Below are 16,177 nucleotides of genomic sequence, written 5' to 3'. Positions count from 1 at the left end.
CTTTAATTGTACGTGCTCTTTCCCTTAGCTTTCCTCCTAAGGGAGATGGCGAGTCTTTCATCGAGTCAATTCTAATGTGTCTGAGGTGGAAAAGAGCGGGATTTGGCAGCCCTTCTGAGGCCCGAATCCATGGGTTTTATTTGTGTGTGTGTGTGTGTGTGTGTGTGTGTGTGTGTATGTGTGTGTAGAGCTGCCTGCTTGTCAGCCCAATGTAGTAAGAAGGACAGAAGGAAGAGCTCATTCTCCACATAACATACCTCAGGAGAGCGTATCTTTCGAAAGAGGTCTGAAAGCGACAGCAGCTAATTACCTCACACAACCAGTGAGCAGTTGACTTTTACTCCAGTCTACCTTCCTTAATCATTGTCTCCATCTCCCCCCCCCCCCTGGTCTCCTCCTCTCTCCTCCATTTTGTATAACCTTCTTTGGTGGATAACTGGTGGATGTGATGCTTTCTATCAGAACTGCACCAGAAGGAACCGTTTTATTTATTGCTGGCTTGTGTTAAATGATGATTCGTCTTGCATTATTTGGCAGATGTTGCTCTCCGCAAGGCATCTGCTTCTTATTTTGTGCTCACAACCTTTGTCACAGAGTCAAATTTGGCTGCTTCCTATCTGGCTATTCTCTCTTTTGCTTCTTGATGAACCACGGTGGGCCCTATCTAGCTAAAGTGGCACCCTTCAAAGCCCCATGAATTTAAGCACGGGTGCAATCTTCCATAAAATAAGTCCAGTCCTTCAGGGTTGATTAAGGGTGGTCTAGATGACCCCACTGTGCCTGAAATGGAAAACGAAGCAGCCACACTTTCATAACTGAATGGATTTTACACATCAAGGAGCCATTTTTTCCCCTTCTCTGGATTCTAAAGCAACCTTTGTTTTCCTGTCCGTGAAACCATTTTTAAAAAATAATATATCACTCTCTTTATCTTCCATCTCTCCTCTGTACCATCCTCTCTTCCTCTTTGGTCGACATTTTGGGGTTTCGGGTTCCCTCTTTTGCCTCTCATCCCCCTTCCTTCAATCATCCTCTCTCCCCCACCTCCCCAGGACCTCTTTCCAACTGGCACTTTGACACATCTGTTTCTCATTTAGATTTCTTTTTTCTCTCTCTCCACAGTATCACTTGGAAACAATGCGCTCCTTTAAAACAGGCAAAAATAACTCCTGCGCAAAAAATCGCCCTTCTCCAAAAAAGTTAAATAAATTCGCCTCCAGCCGTAAAACAAGAAATTCTTTGTTTCAGGTTTGCAAAAAAGACAAATAAGTTCAATATGTTGATTTTTTAAAACACCCCCCTCCCCCCTGCTAAACACCCTTTCCGTGTTATACGTGCCTTCGAGAAAGGCAAGGAAAGACCCTTTACAAAATAGTTAACCTGGTTAACAGATTCTGGTGTAAAAACAACCACAACCACCATGCAAAACCTACCCACAAATCTTTTGGAAAAGAGAGCTTTACGCCTGGAATGGCTGGGATAAGAAAAGTGGGGTTTTAACTTTTTAATGCTCGCATTAAACGTTTGAGGATCGTAAAAGAACAAGCAATTGAAAGCAGATGAGCTTCTTGCAAACTTTAATGCCAACAGTTTCCCCTCCCAGAGTGCCCTTCCCTTGCATCTTATGGTAGCATTGGGTAACTTTAGGCTGCCTTCCCGAATTAAATTAAGGACAAAAATCAAATTCTCCAACTTACCTAGGAAGAGGATGAAAAGCACAGACATTCCGCCTCTCTGTGTGTGAGACAGTCCTTTCTTCTTCTTCTTCTTCTTCTTCTTCTTCTTCTTCTTCTTCTTCTTCTTCTTCTTCTTCTTCTTCTTCTTCTTCTTCTTCTTCTTCTTCTTCTTCTTCTTCTTCTTCTTCTTCTTCTTCTTCTCCTCCTCCTCCTCCTCCTCCTCCTCCTCCTCCTCCTCCTCCTCCTCCTCCTCCTCCTCCTTCTTCCTCTTCTTCTTTCCTCCTCACTTCTTCCCACTCAGGAACACTGACAAGCAGACCTGCTCAAAATTCAAAGCAGCGCCTCTGGAATGTGCTGTGGGTAATTGCCTCCGTGCGCCGGAAAAATATCCAACTTGGCTTTTTTGTGTGTTTCTTCTGCCCTCCTGCCGTTCATCCCCCTTTCAGTTTCCATGCAGAGAGGAGCAGAAGAGCCGTTGTGCCTCTCGAGCTGCCGATTCAGTTTGGAGCCTGTCAACATCTGGAAGGGGAAAGTCAGAGGCAGCAGCGCAGCCGAGAGACAAATCTAGAACTGCCAGAGTAATTTGGCATGTCTAGAAAGAAGAGGAGAAAAGAGAAGGGGGTGGCGGGGTGGGGAGAAGCAGAGAGAGAGAGAGAGAAATCTCAGCCTGCAAGTTTCACCACATGGCTGTGTGTGCAAGTGGTGGGGGAAGGCCCCTCCCTACCCACCACCAGGATTAAGGGGGAGAAGGTTGGGTGTGCAATGAGCTGCTCCTTACTCCTGGCCATTCGACAGCCCAACCTTCTGGGGGAGTGTGGAAGGGGGGGGCAAGTAAAAAGGCTTTCCTCGTGTCAAAAGCGGTTAAAGAGATTAAACGAGGAGAAGCATCCTCATTCCGCTTGCAAAGGAGAAACGAAGCATCCGCTTTTTTTTAAAAAAAAAAATAAACTGAGAGAAACATGGCCTTCGAAATAAAAATGTTGACTGCGGGGATGACTCATGGTAGCAACTTCAAGCTCCCTGCGAAACCCCCTCCCCTCCCCTCTTCCCCTGCTTCGCCCCTGGAGCAGTTGGATTGAACTGTTGAATTGTGATGGCACAGTTGCCAAAAAATGAAGGGCGGTGTGGTTTTCCTTTCATTTGGAAGGACGTAAAGCCTGCCCTGAGTAGTTTTCTTGGTAGCAGTACAGGAGACTTATGGTTGCCTCCTCCTACTATATTTTTTCAGCTTCCCCCATTCTAGCCCATCACCTGGTGGTCTTCCATCCTTATATACCCATAGAGGTCCCAACCTCTATAGGTTTTAAGATCAGCCAAACTGCTCGATGCTGCCATCTAGCTGGGCCAAATATATTGACCTAACTAACTAAAGGATGCCAGTTGCATCCGTCTACTGCCTGTAATGGATGGAGCTGGCTCTCTTTGTAGCAGGCAGGTAGGCGACCAGGGCCGCTCAGTTGGGCTGCAGGCACCGCGTGGGAAGGCAGGCAAGCCACAGAGACTGTGTGGTCAACGCAAGCGAGGAGCCACACAAGTTGCTATGCCGGGAAAGCGATCTGAGGAGTGACTGGGCGAGGCAAGCGGTGAGCAGGCGGGCAGGCAGGCAGGCAGGGGCAGGGCCAGCCAGAGGTTGATGCTTGCTGTGCACGCATGCACAGTGCAATTAAAATTGTTCTGCGCATGTGCAGAACTGAAAAACAAGGTGGTGCTGCCGACGGGAAACCGGTTTGGGGGCGTGGCTGGCCTGGGTCACTGCCGGTTCCAGCGACCCAGGCCACCAAACCACTACCAGTTCAGCCGAACCGGTCTGAACCAGTAGGAACCCACCACCGCAGGGGCTCGTTTTAGGTCTGCTGTATGTGCAAGGAAAGGGAAGCTGGGAGAAAAGTGACGTACGACCGTTTTTTTCACAGTTACGACCTTTGTAGCACCACTTCAGACAAATGGTTGTCCAGTCTCTTCTTCAAAGCTTCCAGTGTTGGGGCATTCACAACTTCTGGAGGCAAGTTGTTCCACTGATTCATTGTTCTCACTGTCACGAAATTTCTCCTTAGTTCTAAGTTGCTTCTCTCCTTGATTAGTTTTCACCCATTGCTTCTTGTCCTGCCCTCAGGTGCCTTGGAGAACAGCTTGACCCCCTCTTCTTTGTGGCAACCCCTGAGATATTGGAACATTGCTATCAGGTCAATGTAGAATGGAGAACTACAAAGGCTAAACATGAATGCCAATACAGAAGTCTGTATAACTATTTTATATTGTTATGTTTGATGTTTTTTTTCTTTTTGTACGTGTGTGTTTTCTTTCTGTTTTTTAAAGATAAAAATGTTCAATTCAAACTATTTAAAAAAAAAGGAATCCACCCAAATTCAGCACTCTAGTAGGAAATCTTTAACTCTTCCTAAAAAAAAAAAAAAATCTCGGCCTTTTAATTTAACAAATGAATTTTGCTTTCATTTGCAACGTTTACTCTTGCTAAGTGGAACAGTTCAAACATGCAAAAGAACTGTGGCTGGATTTTTCCAGGTATGCGACAAATCCATGGAGGGAAAAAAACGTGCGTTGCATCCCTCCCCCTCCCTCGGATTCTAGAAACACCAAGCGTGTCGTGCCGCATTAAGGCTTCGACGGATGAAACTTCCAGCTCTGTCATCAATGCTCCCCAAATGCTTCATGGCTTTCATAGAATCAACGTGTCAGGAGCTGAAGGAAGCTCTGCTCCCTCCAGTGTCCCTTGAAATCCTGAGCAGTTCATGTAAGGCAGAAATTCGACGTGGTGTCTCCAAGGTTCATTCAGTTAATTTTGAATGGTGCTGGAGTGTTTGCTTTTGATACCGTATATCCTTTATATTTTTCTTTTCTTAAGAATGTTGATTCAGTCCTTGCATGAATAGAGCTCAAAGGGTTCCAACTGGACGTATCCTGCCAGGCCACGCCCAATGCTTCCATGTATCATTTTTCCTTTTCAACTTTTGCCCTAGACATTTTTTTGGGGGGGAGTGCTTGCAGTGACTTGCACCATCCAAAGAGTTTCATTGTGGGCCTAAATATTGCTTAAGAAAGTGAGTAAAGTGAGCTTTTTTTGGGGGGGGGGAGTCCAAATTTTCCCCAACGTTATGTAGAAAATAATGTCCTTCATGAGGTACAAGGAAAGAAGTACTTGCAAAGAACTTATTTTGTCCTTACTCGACATTTTCTCATCCGTTAGTTATAGAAGAAATCCATCCTTAAAAGTTTCATCTTGCTAATTGTGCCATTGCTTGATCCATTAGTCTTGCTCTAATAGTGTGGCCTGACACACTTAAAGCTCTGGGAAAACAGGAGGGGGAATTATATGGAGTATGGGAGATATATAGTCAAAATAACATTCCTTTCTCAGAGAGTCAAGGACAACTTGCCCTGCACCTGGAGGGGTGTGACTGGGAGGAATCTCCAGTTGGGATGGTGCCTGATTGGACCATGTGGGTGCTGGGCAGGGACTTGAACTTTCATCTGGGTGGGGAAAACATGGAAGCTTTCAGATTCGGGTTTTCCCAGATGTGCCAATAGGACATCTCTAATAAAATGGAGCTTTGAGGAACCTCAAGCCTTGGAGTCTTCTTTCATTGGGGGTACTACTTGGAACCCTGAAATACTACATCATCCACATTTCTTGGGGAGAACCCAATGCGTAGGATGGCTAACCCCGGCTACAGAACTTCACACGGTTGCGAACAGACAACAATAGTAACTCATATCCTTGAGCAGTGTCATAAACCTTCTGTTCCAAATCTACCCATTTCTTGACTCTTTCTTCTTCCTTCCAAAGGCATTCACATATAATCAAACACCCAGAGATGTCAGCTTTGGCTATCTACCAGCTGCCCTCATTTCCCTCGCCTTTTTCCAGAACACTCCGTTGTAGGCAATTTCTGTCATGGTAAAGAAGAAGAAAAAAATGAGGGTTGTTGGGTTTTTTTTTTTTTGCAGAAACCCCCAAAGGGAGTGAGCTTCCGGTCTGATGAAATTAACACTGGCAGCGTTATCCCTTCCCCTGTGCCGAATGATTGATGAAACGGGAGAGATCTGGTGCTTTAAAAGGTTGCGCTTCCCTTTCAGCTAAGTGTCTCTTTGGGAAGCGTTAAAGGACCCTCCAGGAAGAGAGATGGAGGGGTGTGTGTGTGTGAATGGGTGGGGAATTCCTTTAAATATCTGCATGCACCAAGAACTTCAGGGCGGGAGATGAAATATGTATCAATGCTTAGCAGCTGCAGAAGCATTACGGTTCGTGAAAGATCTTCCTTAAATTAAGTGTAGGGGTGGATCAGACAGTGAGGAGGTTGGGGAGGAACATGGGCCAGTCCTGGAGGCTGGGGAAGGCTCAGACGAGGGTTCTGTATCGGAGGCAGAGACGCATCTGAGGCCGTCTGGCAGTGATCAGGTGCCTACGGACCTAGACAGCAGTGAGGCAGAGGAACAGCTGGAGCCTGTTCCCAGTGTGCGCATGCGCAGAGCTTCCAGAAGAAAAGAACAACTCAGAAATGAGGGTCGACTTGGGAGTAAAGCCACAGGTGGAAAGTGAATGGCCCTTCCCACAGGACATAAAAGAGGAGCGAAAGGGGAGTGGACTTTTGCAGGAAACAATGCGTTTCAGGAGTGTGAAGATCTGTCCATGAATCTCAGAGACTCTGTGCCCAGTCTTTCCTTGCACAGCACCATATTTGGAAAATATTTACATGGCAGATTTCCAAGCTAGATTAGGTCTGTAGTCATAACTTCACCTTTGAACGACTGTTTGCCAGGCCTTGGCTGAATGTGAATGAGAGGAATTCACATTCGTTTAATAAAAGGGGTTTTATCTGGACCAGGAATGTGCTTCGTGCTTTTTGGGGAAGCCTCGGTCAGAGCAAGGGGTATCTACATGAGTGTGAGATTGTGAGTCCCTATTCCCCATCATCGAGCTACAGTGCTCCGTAAGGAAACTCTACCAGTTCCAACTCTACCATGGACAGGGAGTCCTCGACGTACGGCCACAGTCAAGCCCCTAATCCCTGTTGCTGAGTGAGACATTTGTTGAGTGAATTCTATCCCGTTTTTCTTGCCAGGGTTGTTAAGTGAACCATTGCGGTTTGTAAAGTTAGTCACGGGGTGGTTAAACGAATCTGTTTTCGCCATGGGCTTGTCAGAAGGTCGCCAAAGTGGATCACGTGACCAATGGGGACATTGCAACCATCGTAAATAGGAGACAGTGCCTGGATTTTGATCACGTGGCCAAGGGGAGGCTGCAAAGTTTGACGCAGAAGGGTCATGCCTGCGGGAGCATGTAGAAAAATCGTCAAGCCCCTCTGCTGGACATAAACCATAAGTCAGGGGTGTCCAAACTTGGGAACTTTAAGACTTGTGGACTTCAACTCCCAGAATTCCCCAGCCAGCCTCTTCCCAGGCTTGTTGTTAGTAGAGAACTCATGTCCAACCCATTGTCACCCCATGGACAACTTTCCTCCAGACCTTCCTGTCCTCTACCATCCTCTGGAGTCCATTTGAGCTCACGCTGGCTGCTTCAGTGACTCCATCCAGCCACCTTCTTCTCTGCCCTCCCCTTCTTCTTTTGCCCTCAGTCTTTCCCAGCATGAGGCTCTTCTCCAGGGAGTCCTTCCTTCTCATTAGGTGGCCAAAGTACTTGAGTTTCCTCTTCAGGATCTGGCCTTCTAAAGAGCAGTCAGGGTTGATCTCCTCTAGGACTAACCGGTTTGATTGCCTTGCAGTCCAAGTTTCACTAGACTAGCCATGCCCAGTTCCTGCAACCGTCCATCATATGTTTCAGCTTCCAGTCCCCTAATCATCCTGGTTGCTCTTCTCTGCACTCTTTCTAGAGTCTCATCATCTTTTTTATAATGTATACATTGCAATACAACATCCATTTCTTTGGTCAAGAGAACTAATGCCCCCCTTGGATGAACATGATGTGTGTGCAATTTTGCGCTTGCGCGCTTGCACTCACAATTCTGTGTATGGACGCTCACAATTTTGCACGTGCATGCTTGCAATTTTACACGCGCACTTGCAATTTTGCACTCGCCCGCTATTTTGCGCACATTTGCACCTAAATAGGTCTGCGCATGCCCAAAATGTTAAAAAATGAAAAACCAAATTAAATTTATGCAATGAAAATTTTTCTGCACATGCGCAGAAACAAAAAACAAGATGGCGCTGCCGTACGAGAACCGGTTCGAGAGCGTGGCAGGCCTGGGTCGCTGCCGGTTCCAGCAGCCCAGGCTGCCAAACCACTACTGGTTCTGCCAAACCAGTCTGAACCAGTAGGAACCCACCACTGGTGTGGGGGGAAGGGATTATATAAAGCGCTTCAAAGAAAGGAACACAAGGAAAAATCCTTAGAATTGGATGTCCCGCTCTGAAAAATGTCTTGCTTTGAAGAGTTTCTCTTCCCCCCCTTCTTTTTAAGCTCCCTGTTCACTTTAAGAAAGAAAGGAACGAAAGAAGAAAGAAGAGGCTTGAATGAGTTTCACTTCAGCAATCATCTTTACACCTCATGTTAATTCCTTCGTTCTCAACAGCATCATCTATTCTTAGCTGAGGTGAAACAATCCCTTCCCTCCAATTGACAGAAGAAGAAAAAAACTGCATTGGAAAAAAAAAAGGTTTTGTAAAGTAAATCTTCATTTCCAAGGGGTTGCTTTGTGTGAGGAGTAACTATAATGTTATTTGCGTGCAAGAGATACTCATTATTTCTTCGTCCTCCTCACAGTGAAGTCCAAATGAGACGGCATCATCCTTGTAGGTGAATACCTAGAATGTCAATACTTAGGATCTGGGGTACAAAAATACTCTTTTCTGGGGTGTATGGTTTACACAGGCCAGGGACCTGTTCAGAATTGGGCCGTGGAAACAGTGGACAGGAGGATGCGTACACCCAGCTTCATTTGTGCAAGTGCTGACTGTGCCACACAAATGGAACTATATATTCTATTCCATTCCGTTCCATTCATTTTCTCTAATTTGTTCTATTCTATTCTATTCTATTCTATTCTATTCCATTCATTTTCTCTAATTTGTTTTGTTCTATTCTATTCTATTCTATTCTATTCCATTCATTTTCTCTAATTTGTTCTATTCTATTCTATTCTATTCTATTCCATTCCATTCCATTCCATTCATTTTCTCTAATTTGTTCTATTCTATTCTATTCTATTCTATTCTATTCTATTCTATTCTATTCCATTAATTTTCTCTCTTCTCTTCTCTTCTCTTCTCTTCTCTTCTCTTCTCTTCTCTTCTCTTCTCTTCTCTTCACTTCCATTCCATTCCATTCCATTCCATTCCATTCCATTCCATTCATTTTCTCTAATTTGTTCTATTCTATTCTATTCTATTCTATTCTATTCTATTAATTTTATCTCTTCTCTTCTCTTCTCTTCTCTTCTCTTCTCTTCTCTTCTCTTCTCTTCTCTTCCATTCCATTCCATTCCATTCCATTCCATTCCATTCCATTCCATTCATTTTCTCTAATTTGCTCTGCTCTGCTCTGCTCTGCTCTGCTCTATTCTATTCTATTCTATTCTATTCTATTCTATTCTATTCTATTCTATTCTATTCTATTCTATTCCATTCCATTCCATTCCATTCCATTCCAATGTTCGAATACAAGACATCCTGGCTGATTAAGGTTCTAGCAACAGGCCAGAGCATTTAATGAAAGTGTTTGAGAAGCGAGAAAATTTTGCAGTGAGGTAGGAAAGTGGCGTCTCTTGAGTTTTAGCTCCGGGCCATGACACAGATCGCCTTTTATTCTTTAAAAGAGGTAAGCGCTGCCGTGGGAAGACAGATTAGTTTGAAGCGCCGCCTTTGTGACAGCAGCCAAATGCAAAGCTTCTCCATTAATGAGCTGTTCTGAATTATATCACTCACGCTGCAACCTGCCGAACAAGAAGAAAAGAAGAAAAAGAAGAGGAGACTTTGAAGGATTGTGAAATTGAGTGCCTTCCTGAGCATCTCCATTCAACATTAGTCAGGCTGCCTGAAGCAGATGCCAGCTGTAACTGAGCAACAGCTGGAGGCTTACAACTTTTCCATTACAGCTTGGAAACTTTCCCTTCCTGAGATTTTGAATAAATCTCCTGTTTTAAGGGAGAAATGAGATTTTTCAGCCCAGCCGTCTCTTTTTTTATATTGAATGTGGGCTGAAACCGGCAAAGGAGAAGGACCTGTGTAAAATCCTGTTTCTGTTTATTACAATTACTTTCCCCACCTTCTCAATCATGCAATGTGATATAGTCTCATTTATTTTCTTTGAAATATGTCTGTTCCAACTCTGTTAATCTCTCTCTCTCTCTTTCTCTCTTTCTCTTTCTCTCTCTCTCTCTCGCTCTCTCTCTCTGTGCATGCGCGCGAGAGAGGGGGAGATAAAGAAAGAGAGATTAAGAAAGGGAGCAAGAGAGAGGGAGAAAGAGAGAGAGAGAGAGAGAGAGAGAGATTAACAGAGTTGGAAGGGACCTTGTAAGTCATCTAGTCCAACTCCCCACCCAAGCAGGAGACCCTACACCATTTCTGAAAGATGGCAGTCCAATCTCTTCTTGAAAGCTACCAGGGATGAGGCTCCCACAACTTCTGAAGGCAACTTCTGTTCCATCAGTTCCCCTCAAATATTGGAATACTGCTATCCTGTCCCCCACCCAGCCCTCCCTTTCTGTAGACTAGCCAAACCCAAATCCTGCAACCTTCTTCATATGGTTTAGTCTCCAGCCCTTTAATCATCTTAGTTGCTCTTCTTTGCACTTTTTCCAAAGTTTCAACATCTTCTTTGTAATGTGGTGACCAAAACTAGATGCAGCATTCGAAGTGTGGCCTTACTAAGGCTTTAAAAAAGCAGTAGTAATTGTTCTGACCAAGGCTTCCCAAGAGCATAAAACAAACTTCTTGTCCTGGCAAAAACCCCTTTTATTAATTTATTGTGAATTCCGCTCATTCACAGCTAGCAAAGACTTTCGAAGGAGGATTTATGGTCACAGACCTTATTTGGCTTGGAGAGCTGCCAGGCCGATATCTGCAGAACTTGGGAAAGAGTCTCAGGGAGTCAGGAACCAATTAGGCGAACAAATTGTCTCCTGCAAATGCCACTCCCCTTTCAGTCCTCTTTTATCTCCTCTGGGAGGGGCCATTCATTGTCCACCTGTGGCCTTACTCCCAAGTCGACCCCTGTTCTTTAGCTGTTCCCTTCGTCTGGCAACTCTGTACATGCGCACACTGGGAACAGGCTCCAGCTGTTCTTCTGCCTTACTGATGTCTGACTCTGAAGGCAGCTGACAACTGACATATGGCTCTACCTCCCTCTCTGCCTCTGACACAGAGCCCTCATCAGAGCCTTCCCCAGGCTCCAGGGCTGGCCCATGTTCCTCCCCAACCTCCTCACTGTCCGAATATGCTGGCTTCTGGAGAGCCACAGCACTAATCTACTTCAGGACTGCACAGTCTCTTGTCTTGAGGGTCTCCTCTGGAATGTACTGCCTCTTCCTTGGGAAGCTATGGTGGTCCTACCAATATTTGCCGCCACTCCTTCAGCTGCGTCTTCCATCACCCAGTGCGATTGGACGGTGTGTCCATTTGTCTATCGTAAGGACCATTCTTTGTTTTCGCCTGGCAGGAAAGACAGAGCCTTTGTGAGTTCTACTTCCAAATGACTTGATTTGACACTGATCTCTTCCACTAGCTTGACTCTGATATTAAAAATGGAAGACACCGGGGACGTTTTGCATCCCCAGCAGAACCCGAGTGTCGAGTGTCAAGACTTTTGCAACTTTTCTAAATGCTTCTCTAAACTTCGGCTGATAGAGACATGAAGCCTTCTACTTAAAAGGAAGCCAAGCCATATTGCCACAACGGAGAAAGTCACATCGTTCCAAAACGGCAGGTCAGTCAGATGTGATAGACAATGAAAGCTTTATTTTGAATCTGTCAGACAAAGAGATATGGTTTGTTATATTTTTTTTATTAGGTTGCCATTGTGACACCTTAAGCTTGTCCCAAAACTTAATTCCTCTTTTCAAAACAAATATTAATTAACCCTTTACATTGCTTGACATGAAATAGGAGTAGAGCTATCTATATCTATATATAAACTTGTGTGCGTGCGTGCGTGTGTATGTTTCAGCATAACTCTGGAACGCCTCGAGCAATTTCAACCAAACTTGGTACACAGAGGACATACTCTCTGGAAACAAATACTATGGGGGTAAGGCACCTCTAAAACCCCTCACAGTGTGTGACCTGTTAAGATACATCCTGTTGTGCCTTAAAATGGATTCTACTGTACTGCCATAAAAAGGCTTGTACTGGGCAGCGCAGTGGAGTTGCCATGGTAACAGCTTCACAGTACTCCACAACGGGGCTCCCTCTGATAAGGGGAAAAACCCAAAATTAGAATTTACATTTGGTCCAGACATTCCCCCCCTATAAATAAATACCCGGACAACACCGGTATATCGGCTAGTTCCAAATACTTCTTGATGGAAAAACATTAAGAGTATTCGCTTTGCAGCCACTCATGTAGGAAATGATATTCTTACAGAAGAGTAACTTCTACATCTCCCATCATTACATCAAACCATTGACAGATTGCCTACATCCAAGAAAATAATTTAAAAAAAATCTACTTAGGAGGAGAAATCACATATATTTTAAAAGAGGTTCTTTGTTCTCGGACGATACTATTCTGGACTCGAAAGATATGAACATTCACCTATCCAAATGTTTATTCAAGTAGTCCTTGTTTAGTGACTACTTCATACATCGACCATTTGCAGTTACGATGGGAATGAAAAAGTAACTTTCTCAACAGTCCTCACATTTATGACCCTTGCAGATCTGTAAAGCAAAGGAAACTGAAATCAAATGCTAAGCAGAGTAGCAGTTTCACTTAGCTGCCGCTTCACTTGATAAACAAATTGCCAGTTCCAATTGCAGTTGTTAAATGAAAACTAATTGGACTTTATTCTTGGAATAAACACTCAAGTCAGTGACGGTTCTTCAACTATAAGCATTCTAGACCGAAATTAGTTTTGAGCTACTTTTCAGGGAAATATTATTAATAATAAAGATGAGCCTCGGTGACACAGTGTTTAGAATGCAGTACTGCAGGCTACTTCTGTTGACTGCCTGCAATTTGGCAGTTCGAATCACCACCAGGGTCAAGATTGACTCAGCCTTCCATCCTTCTGAAGTGGGTAAAATGAGGAGTCTGTTGGGGAAAAGATGTTGACTCTGTAAGCCGCTTAGAGAGGGCTGTAAAAGCACTCTGAAACTGTATATAAGCCTAAGTGCTATTGCTATCTTCCTTCCTTCCTTCCTTCCTTCCTTCCTTCCTTCCTTCCTTCCTTCCTTCCTTCCTTCCTTCCTTCCTTCCCTTTACAATGGTTAGAATGCAGTTTTGCAGGTTAAATCTGCCCACTGCCAGCAGTTCGATTCTGACTGGCTCAACTTGACTCAGCCTTCCATCCTTCCGAGGTGGGTAAAATAAGGACCCCAATTGTTACGGGCAAATGTGCTGACTCTGTAAACCGCTTAGAGAGGGCTATTACTAATAATAACAAACAATAGTCCCCATTTTGGAATTAATATTGCTGGGGTATGTGGAGTATCACAGTAGCTCCATCTTGGATTGTATCTGGAGAGAAACCCACATTTTTATGTGTCCACTCAGAGCAAATGAATGTATTTAAAATAAATTATGGCTCCCGGCTTCCATGTTCGTTTCCTTTCTTCGAAAAAAACAAGCGTATTGAAAAGAAATTCTGAATCAGATCATTTTGGTTCATCTCAATATGTTTGAATGAAAGTTTGTGAGTTTTAATAAAGTTCATTCAGTTTGAAAGACTTTCATAAAATCAGCTTGCTGAAAAGTCAGGAAGGATCTGGAGAATTTATATCAGATCATCACGCCGAAGGAGGCAAAACGTTTGCACTTCTGTTATGGAAAGAATAAAATCAGTGTTTTCTCTTTAGGGAAGCGTGGAGTCAATTTATTATGCAGGAGACCCCTAAATGCATGCTTGGGGGCTAAGAATAATCTAGAGGCATGGAATGTACTTTCCTTTCGCTTGCATAAAATATAAATGCCACTAAGGCAGGATCTGTTGGCACCCTGATGTTCAGAACCAGTGAGGAGGCAGAAAGGTTTTAATTGAGCTGAAATAGCAATATTTGAACCTGTTTATTCCCAGCATATTTTCCACGTTTGGACTTGAAAATGTAGATTCCTCTTCCTTCCTCCCTCCCTCCCTCCCTCCCTCCCTCCTTCCTTCCTTCCTTCACTTACCTCTTTTCCTTCATCCCTCCCTCCTTCCCTTCCCTCCCTCACTCTCTCCCTTCTCTCCCTCTCTCCCACCTTCCCTCCTTTCCTTCCTTCCCTCCCTCCCTTCTCTCCCTCCTTCCCTCCTTTCCTTTCCTCCCTCCTCCCACACTCTCTCCCTCTCCTCCTTCCCTCCCTCCCTTCCTTCGTCTTATCTATTTTCCTCCCTCCTTTCCTTCCCTCCCACCCTCCCTCTCTCTCCCTTCCCTCCCTTCCTCCTCCCTCTCCTCCCTTTCTCCCTCCCTCCTCCCTCCCTTTCTCCATCTCTTCCTCCATTTCTTTCTCACTTGCTCCTGCTTTCCCTCTCTCACTCCCTTCCTTCCCTCTTCCCTCCCTTTCTCCCACCCTCCCCCTTTCCTTCCTTCCCCCTTTGCTCCAGCCTACCCCATCCCTGCCTAGTTAAATGTTTCCCTTCTTCCCCTTTTGCTTTTAAATCTTTCAGTGATCTTTAAACAGGTCGTCACAACGTGTTACTGTGAGAATTCACAAGATTCCCCAGGAACAGATTGCAGAGTGATAACCATGTGAGTCTTGTCTGCTACGCTTGTAACCTCTCAGCATAAAATAACTTTTAATTACCTTCGCCTTCAGCCATGGCTGAAGGGCACAGCTGCTGGCCCTGCTTTTAGAGAGATGGCCTCCGGAGGTCCCCTTTTAAAGAATATTTTGCAAAAAGAAATGAGAAGCTGAATGAAGCCAAATTCACCATGCTCTTCCCACCAAGGCCAAACAGAAGCTGAAATGAAGTTTGCACATGAGAGGAGGAGGAGAAGGATTAGAATTAGAAGGGGAAAAAAGAAGAAATAGGAAGAAGAGGAGGGGAAGAAGATGAGGAGGAGGAAGGAAGGAAAGAGGAGGATTAGAATTAGAAGAAAAAGAAAAAGAGAAGGAAGAGGAGGAAGAGGAAGAAAGAGAAGATGAGGAGAAGGAAGGCAGGAATGAAGGAAGGAGGAGAAGAGGAAGAGGAAGGAGGAGGATTAGAATTAGAAGAAAAAGAGAAGAAATAGGAAGAAGAGGAAGGGAAGGAAGAAGAAGAAGAGGAAGAGGAAGGAAGGAGGAGGAGAATGAGAAGAGGAGAAAGGAGGAGGAGGAGAAGAGGAAGAAGAACAAGAAGAAGAAGAGGAGGAGGAGGGAGGAGGAGGAGAAGGGGAAGGATAAGGGGGTGGAGTCAGACAGCAGTGGGGCAGAAGAACAGCTGGAGCCTGTTCCCAGTGCGCAGAGTTGCCAGGAGAACAGCTAAGGAACAGGGGCTGACTCGGGAGTAAAGCCACAGGTGGATGGTGAATGGCCCCTCCCAGAGGGAATGAAGAGGAGCGAAAGGGGAGGGGAGTTTGCAGGAGACAATTAGTTCAATTTATCGGGGTGAAGATCTGCTCCTGACTTCTTGCCAAGTATTGTCTGCTACAGCGTGGCATTTGGAAGATATGGGTCTGGCAGCTCTCCAAGCCTGATCAAGGTTTGTAGTTGCAAAATCTCTTGAAAGAATGTTAGCCGGGATTTTGCTGGAGAGGATTTCATTTTAAACTAATTAAAAGGGGTGTTATTAGGATGAGGAGTCGGATTCGTGATTTTGGGAAGCCTAGGTCAGAACAGCAAAGGAAAGTCAAAGTTCCTTCCCCTGTACCCACATGTCCATCACATGGCCCAATCAATTAACCATCCCAACCGGAGATGTCCTCCAGCCACGCCTCTCCAGGTACAGGCCGAACGTCCTTGACTCCCAGAGAAAGGAATGTTGTTATGGCTAGATATCTCCAACCAACCCCCTCCCGTTTCCCCACAGCTCTAAATGTGGCAGCCCTGAAGATCGAAGCTAAAGTTGGATTCCAGGGCTGACATGCTGCCCCTCTCAGCCGATGATTGTGTCCTGGAAGGAGAGGAACAGAGCAGGTTAATCCTTTCAGTCCCTAACCACCTCAAGAAAACCTCCGTCGGGCAGCTTTTGCAATCCTCCCTTTTTCAAAAGAGGCCAATGCATCGAGGGCTCTGCTTATTTCTGCTGGTGTGTAACTCATTGCTGTTTCTCCTTCAGTGAATAATATCACCACTTCTTTTGAATTATTCACTGCTGACCTTTATGGGGGCAGAGAGAGAGAAAAAGAAGAAGCAAAACAACCCAGATTTTTTTTTTTTGAAAAAAGGAAGAAAGATGCAAATATGCTCC

General features: G+C 44.8%; 2 protein-coding genes across 2 annotated transcripts in view; one reads left to right on the top strand and one right to left on the bottom strand.

Moving 5' to 3' along the window:
* The window catches only part of CLMP (CXADR like cell adhesion molecule), a 45,635-nt gene extending 43,684 nt beyond the window's left edge, over window positions 1–1,951 (bottom strand). The window contains exon 1 of the mRNA XM_081960601.1: window positions 1,698–1,951. Within this exon, the coding sequence (XP_081816727.1) occupies window positions 1,698–1,725 (28 nt within the window). The 5' untranslated portion in view covers window positions 1,726–1,951. The remainder of the gene's footprint in view (window positions 1–1,697) is intronic.
* Window positions 1–16,177, top strand: part of GRAMD1B (GRAM domain containing 1B) — a 441,187-nt gene that overhangs the window by 257,724 nt on the left and 167,286 nt on the right. The gene's annotated exons all lie outside the window — the stretch shown is intronic.

Source organism: Natrix helvetica (genome assembly GCF_964273705.1).
Source record: "Natrix helvetica genome assembly, chromosome: 8".
Taxonomy (NCBI): Eukaryota; Metazoa; Chordata; class Lepidosauria; order Squamata; family Natricidae; genus Natrix; species Natrix helvetica.
This window is presented reverse-complemented; position numbering and strand designations above follow the sequence as displayed.